The sequence below is a fragment of the Castanea sativa genome, chromosome 5 (assembly GCF_040712315.1).
Source record: "Castanea sativa cultivar Marrone di Chiusa Pesio chromosome 5, ASM4071231v1".
Taxonomy (NCBI): Eukaryota; Viridiplantae; Streptophyta; class Magnoliopsida; order Fagales; family Fagaceae; genus Castanea; species Castanea sativa.
The window spans coordinates 63,100,405-63,110,592 of record NC_134017.1 but is presented as its reverse complement, the minus strand read 5'-3'; the positions used below and the strand labels follow the sequence as shown (position 1 = coordinate 63,110,592).

Sequence of the window (10,188 nt, the reverse complement as noted above, 5' to 3'; positions counted from 1 at the left end):
CATAAAGTGGAATACTAAATGTGGTACAGGGGATTTGTATTCGAAGGAGGTGAGTTTTGAATCGATGACACAGTGGAGTACTACAAAAGACATGTACTGTTATCACCAAATTAGTAGGAAAGGTGAGGTCGAATCACATATATAGACACTAGAGAAAAAAAAAATTGTATTACTACCTTTATGCTATCACTTAAACCCCTTAAAAGTGACATATATAGTCTTAAACATTTCTATAACCTCTTAAATATGAAAGGAAAAATGTTATTAAAATACAATGTCATTGGCGTCAAATATATATATTGGATAGTCAAAAGTAATATATTATGTAACATTGACTTTCTTGGAGGGGACCAAAGGATTATAACCAAGAGAACAATGCAAAGATTAAAGACACAATTTCAACTTCATTTTAACTTATTAGTCACAACTTTATTTCAAAAAATCCTTATCATTCTCAACATAAAGCATCATTAAAGCAGCACATCAGTACTAAAAATGGGTTGGTGAGAGGCAACTTTTTTTTAATGACAGGCACATGATTAGCTTTTCAGGAAGATAATTAGTCTAGCCAGATACTACACAATGATAACTAAATCTAATTAGGAATCCGGAAAGAAAAATTAAGATAATGGAGACAATGATGATGATGGTCATGTTAATAAGATATATGGTGATAGTCATCATGACCATCATCAGCAGCTCATCATAACATAAATTGGATTGGGGGATACCCCAGAATATTGCTTTAAGCTAATACATGCTTTAAGCTATAAGATAAAAAAAAAAAAAACTTAATAATATAAGTGTCTTAACAGATAGCAAATCGGCTTCAAATGAAGGTGAAGTGATGGGAGAGGGTGGGCCTTTGTAGTTTCTTTTGTAAAATACAATGAAAAAATGAATGAATTGAGAGAGAGAGAGTGATACATACAGTCACACACACACACACGTGCAAATGAACACGATCACAAAGGAGGGTACACCACACATGAAAAATTTACAAGACACACGGTGACAGGTAGAGAAATGGTTGTCTGTGTTTGGCCTCCAAAACAACCAACAAAGGAGCCAGAGAAATCCCACCAAAGATGATGTAACCAACGGTACAGGACAAGACACGTGGCCGACATGCAGATCAATAAGAAGGGGTTAATGCTTGCTATAGAGGAAGAATATACCAAAAGATAGTGGGGAGAACCATGATGAGGAAGTGCACAGAGAGAGAGAGAGAGAGAGATAGAGAGAGAGAATTAATTCTTACATCTTTCTTTCTTTCAGTGTGTTTGTGTGTGTGTGTGTGTGTGAATGAATGAGAGTTTGGTCCCACGATGATAAGCTAGCTTTCTTTCTTTCTTTTGTTAGGAGTGAGCACTCTCTCATTTTTAGTCTCATCTAATCTCAACAAGTTCTATCAAAAACCAAAGCCCCTTTGCCCACTTGCATTGCATGCTTTTTTGTGTGAAAATTCAATCATAGACATAGAGCACCAATATTTCAAGCAAGCCCATGACCCCTATAGCCTAGAGTATACACCTCTCTAGTCTCTTCTCTCTATCTTCTCTTCCCTTGGAAAAAAAGATGAGTTTCTATTCTCTCTATTCTCCTCTTCTATTCAAGCAGCTTATCATAATATGCTTTTGATATATTACCATGTTGACTAATCCCAACCAACCACTTGCACTCTCTCTCTCTCTCTCTCTCTCTCCAGTACTCTTGGTGAGACACCGGGGGGGCCTCATTTTTCTTTTAGTTGGTGTGTCTCACTAGCTGATATTAACTGAAACCCATAACCTTCTCTCTCTCTCTCTCTCTCTCTGAGGATTATATGCATGAAATCGATCCCATTTCACGTCGCATATATGCATCTCATGTTCAAGTACCCTGATGTATATATATGTATGTTTCTTACTTTTGGCTTTCATATCAGAAAGTTTTTTCGCAGCTTGATCACGGCCTTGCTTTCTCAACTTTATGCAGCCAGTTTGGGGTTCTGAGGCTAAATTTTCTGCCTTTTCAAATTGTTAGTGGTGGTGCTTGCTCTCTTGGAATCAAACAACACAAGTCACATATTTCTGGTACGTACGTTTTCTTAGCCTGATTTTTTTGAATTGTCAATGTATTTTCCAGTATTTAGTTCAGTCCCACTGTTGGTATACAGTGCTAATTCTGTTGGTATATATGGTGGAATAATTAGGAGTGATTTTGATTGATAGAAATTATAGAAATATATAGTTGTTTTTATATAGTTTGTATTGTTGTATATTTGTATCCCCACTCCAAAACCAACCAAAAGCTCAAGTTGCCTTCTGGTTCTGTTTATACAGATCATGAAGATTCTGCCATACTTTGCTAGCAGATAAAAATAATGTAGAAAAAGAAACTATACTGTAGGCGTTAAATATAAAATTCCAAAAGGATATGGACAAAAAGAAAGCAATAAGACCCTCATGGGGGTCTTTAGGGAAAGTTCTTTATCAATCTCAAAAAGAGAATGTTAACTTAAGCAGCTAAATAGCATAGTGAATGGCATCAAATCGTCTAACTTTGTAAAGGTCAATTTTTTTATATATATTATGTATATATACTCAGTGAGAAAGTGAGAGAAGCAAGTTACACATTTCCTGATTATTGATTTTCATAATGATATGTAGATGTTGGGATCTGGTAAAGCTACCTTTGAAAAAAGGTGGCTTATAGGGAGGCTTTATAATGCTATATTTCCTACTTGGAAGAAAAACCTCAAGGGCTTTTTTTCAATATGATAAAAAGTGCTGAGTGCCATGCCACATTAGCACTGTTTGTGGTTGTTTCTTTACCACCATTTGTCTGCGAAAGCAGAGACCACACTAGCTTAGATTTCAACCAATAGGTGGTGATAAAGGCACCTGGACCAACATCACGTTATCCCTTGGAACTATAGAACCATAGAAGATTCTTCTTCTCTTTCCCTTTCTTTTTTCTTCTTTTGATGGGGTGAGAAAAGTCATTTTCTTCCCCCCAAGAAAATAGAAGTATGCCTTGGGTGTACTTGTCTGACATAATAGAGTATATCCTTGAGTATAGTATCATACTAAAGCTAAGATATGCCTGTAAAAGTTAATTAAACAAACTAGGTTGGAGTATTTTGTTAATCATTCGAGTTAGAGGAGGTATTAAAAATGTACTTGGAAAAAGAATAAAAAAAGAAAAATTTGTTGCACTCAACTCTCCAAGCTAAGGAACGAGTCCAAATCTTCTGTCCCACTTTTCCTGCTCCACTCTATACTCTACCAATAAAAACTTGCAACGTGTTCACCTAATTAATTAAATATTATCATTATTGACTTATTAATGCTACCGTTATTAATTAATAGTAGTATTAATTAATTAGGTGAACACGTGGCAAGTTTTTATTGGTGGAGTATAGAGTGGAGCAAGAAAAGTGGAACAGAAGATTTGGATTCCTAAGGAACAGGTGGAATGCCAATAAAAACATTTTCTCATACTCTAGAGTGTTCTACTTTATATTCCACTTATCTAAATTTTTTTTTTACTTTATAACTTAAATTGGGAAAAAATTATATACATGACATATCTCAAATTAAGGGACTTGTGGAGTGCAAATAAAAATCTTTTTAGATATTTTTTGAGTGTTTCACTTTATACTCCATTAAATGCAATTTTAAATAGGAAACAATTATGACAATTATATTCCTTATAAGATAAATAAAATTTTAAGAGAAATGATATGTCCACAACATTTTCACAATATTTTTACAACAAATCTTAAGTGGCAAGTTATTATTGGTTGTTATTGTTAGGGCAAAAAAGTAATCTTAGTGTTAGGTTCAAATTTGAACCAATAACAACTAACCACCTGTGATTTGTTATAAAAATATTGTGAACATAGCATCTCTCAAATTTTAAATAGGAAATAATTATACACATAGCATATTATGACAATTAGTGGAGTATAAAATGAAACAATAAGAGCCAAATATAAAATTTCCATTTATGGAATGTTTGAGAGAACATGAATAAAAATCATTTATTCCACTTTGGGTGTTCCATACTCCACCAACCACAACTTGCTACAAATCATTTTTTCTTTCCTAATAAAATGACTAAAATTTAAAATGGAAAAAAAAAAAAATGTCATGCCATGATTGATAGAGTATAAAGTGGAATACTCAGTATGAGACATAGGGTTAGGGTTGTCCAACCATGCAAGCAACCTGAGCCACCCAACTGGAACAGACTCGACCTATGCTTGATTCAACGATTGCAGTGGTTTTCGAAGGGTGTGCACCATCAAACACGACGAAACGGCAGGTCAAGTGGTGGGTTTTCTCCTCCAAAATCCAAATCTACCTGATCCAACCGTCATTTTCCTTCACTGTTTGAATATCCATTTAGATCCACCATCTCCATTGCAATCTCCACCTAAATTGGCCCAGATTTTACAATCTCCAACCATAATTGGTGGAGATCTCGTGATCTCTGAGATCTTCTTTGTTTCCATTTCAATCTTAATCGATCGAATTAACCCAAATCGCCACCTGAAAACCAACTCAATTTGATCTGTCTTCTCTTCAATTGACGGTGGGTGCTATTATTTGCCACCTGATGAGATCAGGTTGAGTTTTGGTTGTGTCCAAACTCAACTTGGACCAACCTGTGGACACCCCTACATAGGATTCCCATTCAAGAGAGTATAAACTGTGAGGTGAATTAATGGGCATCAACCATAAATGCGATTAAGAAGGTACATTAACCAAGACCTATAATTCCACCTACTTTTATTTTTTATTTATCTCAGATAGAATCGTAGAAATCCTATTATAGTATAATCGAAGTGTATGTGTGTGACTATCACGTCAAGAGTGCACATTGGTAATTCCACCTACTCCATTGATTCTGGATGTCTTTAATACTTCCTAATTTAGAAGATTGTGACTGGAAACACCACATTCTATATTTTCATGATAATTTAATATTAGTGTCTGCCATCTGGTAGGATAGATCAAGCCATATTTATTATATGTCACAAGGAAAATGAGTCACAGAATCCAATGGCCTAGAACATAATCTAAGACATGCCAAAAGTTCATCTCAAGCACCTTAACGTTATTCTACACAATATTTTCTCGTTTAAAATTATTATTTTGCAATCAAGCTAGGAGTATGATATGGAAGGTTTGATTATGCCCGAAGCCAATACAAAATCGATGATTGATCCAAGGCTGCTGTGGCTATATTTTTTGAATTCTAATAATTTGTAAGTAATTCATTCTCACCGTATATGCTTAATTGCTTATAGTGTTTATCACTGAACAGATACCAGTGCGAAATAATAAATTACTGATGAAGGCAAAGAATTATTGATCTTGTTCAATTTTCATTGAGTTTTTTCTTCTTTTTTGTTTCCTTTGTTCACCAAAAAATGAGTAGTTTTTCTTTTAGCTGAAACAAATTCTCTTAAGGTAAAAAGGCTTAAGATTGATTTTCATTCTAATTTTGCGCTTTATGAATCTTTAATATAGTGGCACTTTAATTTATTTCTTTTATTTAAAGCACGTGTTTGAAGATTTGATGGTATAAATTATAATGTGGAAGGAGACAAAAAGTGGAATTGATGGTCCATAATATAGTTTCAATTTCAATATTTTCCTGTCAATGGTACTATACTGTAGCTCAACTTTTTTGCTTTGGTTTATTCTGATGCTTCATGATGGAACCGCACAAATATTGATCTTTTAACAGAACTATGAAACTAGATTACTAGGGGACCTTCTAGTTTGCCCAGCATATATAGGACCATCACACTCCAATTGAAGCCACAGAACACAAGATGTTCCATGAAATAAAGGTCCTTTGGGAACACATGTGAAAGAGCTGGATTAGTCTAGTGGACAAATGATAGTCATATTTTCTTATATTTTCTGGAAAGAGATATTGTCATGTGTATGTTTATGTCATCTGTAACTGATTCCTCGGGTCGTTCAGATTCTTGTTACAAAACTTGCAATATGTCAGGAATTGTCACAGAAGACTGAAACATCTTGAGCCTAATGTAAATCAGTGAGAGTGGCTGTGTCCACGTCCTTTGAATGAATTTAAAACTACTTAATTAACTCTAAAGTAACGTCCAAGCATACTATAGTAGAGACAAATTTGCATGGCTTGCAGTAAAGGCCTGAAAGTAGTAGCACAATGCTATACTGCCTCTTTGATACTCTTATCTGATACAGCACACATCACAGCAGAAACTTGATAATATTTATTGGTTTTGTTTTGTTTTGTTTTCTTCTGATTTCTAGGTGTAACTTACTTCTATAAATTAAAGTGCATGTGGGACTACATTCAGGAAATGAGGATGCTTGAGCTTCTGTTGGATGCAAGGTGAGATAATTAAGAAAAACTTCCTATTATCATTTTCATTCTACTAGTGAATCTTCATGTGCTATACTTCTGCATATAAGCTCTAGATGATGAACCCCAACCTGTCTTTTCATAATCTCTATTCTTCTCTTCATCTTCTTCCATTTCATCTTCTTTTTCCAATTTTCTTTTTTAAAATTTTTATTTGTTCTTTTGGAAATTGTGAGACAAATGATGGACTTAATTCATTCAAAACATGTTCAATGGGCTGTTGCAGGTATTAGATCACCCTTTTGTTACAATCAAACATATCTTCATTTGTAAGTTCGTCCTAAAACACTCTCTAATCCCTCTTTTCCCAGTGATTTTTAGTTTTAAAATTGTACATTTCTTCAATACTATTTTATTAGTCTAGATGCTGTGTTGTTTTTCCTTTTCTCCACTTCGTTTAGCCTTCATTAATTACTACTATATTGGAATCAAAATATTGGTAAAGCTGACTTTGAGTAATATCTCAAGTGCGTTTCTTTCCAATGAATTTAATTCTTTGAAATATGATACCACTGCTTTGATTCTTTTTTTTTGAATGATGTGTGAGGTGTCTACTTAATTTCATGCATGCATTAAATGTATGCACAAATACACTTGCCTTTTTCTTTCTTTACTTTTTTTTTTCTCTATCATGAAAATGTGACAATGATTTTCAGATTCTGGATTTCATTTGGAAGTCATCTGAAAGAGGCACGTCCCAGTGTTATGAAGGAAGGACTGATCAGGGTCTATTGACAAAAAGGACACAGCCGTCATAAAAATGAAGTTCATGAAACTTGGAACAAGGCCAGATACCTTTTTCACAGAAGAAGCAACTAGGTATTAGATTTTATTTATTTATTATTATTATTTTGGGGGAGGGGGGGTATGTTTGGATGCTAATACTAACAGAATTTGTTGTACAAATGCAGGACAGTGATTTCAGATATACCTAGTGACATTGTCATTCAAATTAATGATATCAATTATCTTCTCCATAAGGTATGAACTGAAAATGAATAATTGTGTCTCATTTAGCCAAAAAGAAAAGGTGATTTTGTATTTCTGTTTTTAACTGATGCAATCTTTTTGTTGTATATCTTCCTGCATGGTTCTTGTTTAGACTAAAGTGCTTTCAAGCTGCAAATTAAAGAGACTCATAAGACCAGGGGAAGAAGAAAATAGAAATTACATTCTTGGATTAGGAAAACATGCAGAAAATTAGTATCTAAATGGTCATGGGTTGAAATTCAAGATAGGAGGCATTTCTCTTAGGACACAGTGTCATGGACAGAGCATGTGTGAATGATCCTAGGTACATAAAAAAATGATGGAAACAAATTAACAAATCCATAGAAAACCATAAGCAACAGAAAGCTAAGATGCATGAAAAAGATGTTCAAAATTCAAGTTAAAATTTCAGGATAGTCAAATGCTTCTAAATGTTAATTCCTATAAGAAGAGCTTTGTTTCTTGTGCTTGTGTTTTTACGTTTCTTCTTGATCATTGTCACTTAGATCCTTCTTAATTGTACTATTCTTAGCTGCAGTTTCCACTTCTTCCAAAGTGTGGCCTCCTACAACGCCTTTGCTCCGATTCTGGTGATTCTGACATTGTTACAATTGAGCTTCATGATCTTCCTGGAGGGGAAGAGGCTTTTGAACTGTGTGCCAAGTTTTGCTATGGAATTATGATTAATGTCAGTGCTCATAACTTTGTAGCTCTATTCTGTGCTGCTAAGTTCCTTAGAATGACTGAATCTGTTGAGAAGGGAAACTTAGTTCTAAAACTTGAGGCTTTCTTCATGTCATGCATTCTTGAAGGCTGGAAGGACTCTATCATCACACTCCAGAACACATCTAAGTTACCTGAGTGGTCTGAGACTTATGGAATCACCAGAAAGTGCATTGATTCAATTGTTGAGAAAATCCTCACACCCCCAGCAAAGGTGAAGACTTTTTCTTCTAAATTTCTTTTTATATTCATGAGAGATTGATCCTAAGATGTAAATTTTAAGCATTATATTTTAGATACAAATCCTTGCTTAAAACTGATGACTCTCTGCAGGTGGCATGGTCCTACACCTATACTAGACCCGGTTACTCCAAAAAACATCACCATTCTGTCCCAAAGGATTGGTGGACTGAGGACATATCCGACCTTGACATAGACCTGTTCCGCTGTCTGATTACTGCCATCAGATCAACATACATGCTATCACCACAGCTTATTGGTGAAGCTTTACATGTCTATGCTAGTCGTTGGCTACCAGACACTACAAAGAATAGACCTCCAGAGAGTTCAGTGTCTCGAACTGAAGAGCTTATGGAAAAGAGTAGAAGAGTTCTTGAAACTATAGTAAACATGATTCCTGGAGATAGAGGATCAGTTTCAGTTGGCTTTATGCTAAGGCTTCTCAGCATAGCAAATTATCTAGGAGCTTCTCCAATGACAAAGACAGAACTCATAAGGAGATCTAGTCTGCAATTTGAGGAGGCAACAGTGAATGATTTGCTCTTTCCCTTGCCCTCAACCTCTGGGGGGCACTCTTATGACATTGACTTAGTTGTGTCAGTATTAGAAAGTCTAGTGGTACTATGGAGAAGAATATCTCCTACAGCTTCAGAAAACAGCCAGTTTCTGGTATCTATTAGGAAGGTTGGGAAGCTCATTGATTCCTATCTTCTAGTGGTTGCAAAGGATGCCAACATGCCAGTGTCAAAGATTGTGTCTCTTGCTGAAGCATTGCCAGATATTGCTCGGCTAGATCACGATGTCCTTTACAAGGCAATCAACAGTTATCTTAAGGTATCGTACCAAATACCATACATGGAATTAAAGCAAAGTGAAGGAATGATGAGAACCAATTTGCCACATACTTTCAAAATTTTCAAAGCTTAATACTATTAGATGCAGGGCCAAATATTTTCTTGCACATTCTCATTATAAAATTAGCTGGAAGCAAGTTCATGGTAACTCTAATTCACTAATTTCGTTTCTTACACATTCACAATGTGTCTCAATTGATAAACAGGAGCATCCTGATCTGAGTAAGGCAGACAAAAAGCGCCTCTGCCGGATTCTAGACTGCCAAAAATTGTCTCCAGAAGTACGTGCCCATGCTGTAAAAAATGAACGGCTACCCCTGAGAACTGTTGTGCAAGTCCTCTTTTTTGAACAAGAGAAAGAGAAAGGTTCCAAGGAAACAGGTAACAGGCTGCTACCACCACCAGAGCTTATTCGAAACCATACACCAACTATCGGAGATTATCAGGGTAAGCTAAAACTGGGTCTGGACGAAAAATCAAGTAGAGGGGAGAGCACGAGAAGAACCATCAATCCTGCAGGAAACAGTGAAAAAGATCAAAATAAAATGAAGAGATCAGATGGAAAATTGCCCCTAGAATTGGAAAAAAAGTTGATCATTGCAGAAATTGAGGAAACAGAGTCAGAGAAGGGGAAGGAGATTAGAGGAGAGGGAATGTCTCGGAGCAAGCTGGATCCTAAGAAGATCATAACAAAGGGAAGTAGATCAGACAATAGCCGTGACAAAGGCAGAGACAGATAGTAAATGAAGACCCAATTGTTTCTCTTAGAACTTACTGTAATTGGCCTTTGTTTTGTTAGTAAATGTATTGATTTTAAACTGTTACATAAGCCATTTGCATCATTTGTATCAGTAGAAGCTATCATTAGTTGGGAATGTGCTCATACTAGTCTGTCTTTCAGAGGCTACATATTCCTGCTACCTAATAGATAATTTAATTTCCATGGGATTCCCAGAGCCCCATTTAAGAA

General features: G+C 35.4%; 1 protein-coding gene across 4 annotated transcripts; it reads left to right on the top strand.

The window, feature by feature from the left end:
* Positions 1–1,297: 1,297 nt before the first annotated feature.
* LOC142633900 (BTB/POZ domain-containing protein At5g47800) lies at positions 1,298–10,188 on the top strand. 4 transcript variants are annotated; one of them, XM_075808157.1, is made up of 10 exons: positions 1,298–1,896; positions 1,978–2,075; positions 5,160–5,257; positions 6,300–6,381; positions 6,638–6,680; positions 7,068–7,230; positions 7,323–7,392; positions 7,934–8,338; positions 8,458–9,198; positions 9,425–10,188. In XM_075808157.1, exons 6-10 carry the CDS (start codon positions 7,172–7,174, stop codon positions 9,956–9,958), a joined length of 1,809 nt encoding a protein of 602 aa, XP_075664272.1. In that variant the 5' UTR covers positions 1,298–1,896; positions 1,978–2,075; positions 5,160–5,257; positions 6,300–6,381; positions 6,638–6,680; positions 7,068–7,171; the 3' UTR covers positions 9,959–10,188. The 4 variants fall into 4 exon arrangements, with proteins under 4 accessions (XP_075664272.1, XP_075664271.1, XP_075664273.1 ...); XM_075808156.1 differs by lacking the exon at positions 5,160–5,257; XM_075808160.1 differs by lacking the exon at positions 5,160–5,257 and having other exon boundaries at positions 1,299–1,896; positions 7,940–8,338.

Excerpts from the sequence above, each read along its gene's own strand:
- LOC142633900 (XM_075808158.1), top strand. The coding sequence starts at position 7,172 with ATGAAGTTCATGAAACTTGGAACAAGGCCAGATACCTTTTTCACAGAA. Across the intron at positions 7,393-7,933 it reads TCAATTATCTTCTCCATAAG|CTGCAGTTTCCACTTCTTCC; the intron begins GTATGAACTGAA and ends TACTATTCTTAG. Across the intron at positions 9,199-9,424 it reads CAATCAACAGTTATCTTAAG|GAGCATCCTGATCTGAGTAA; the intron begins GTATCGTACCAA and ends ATTGATAAACAG.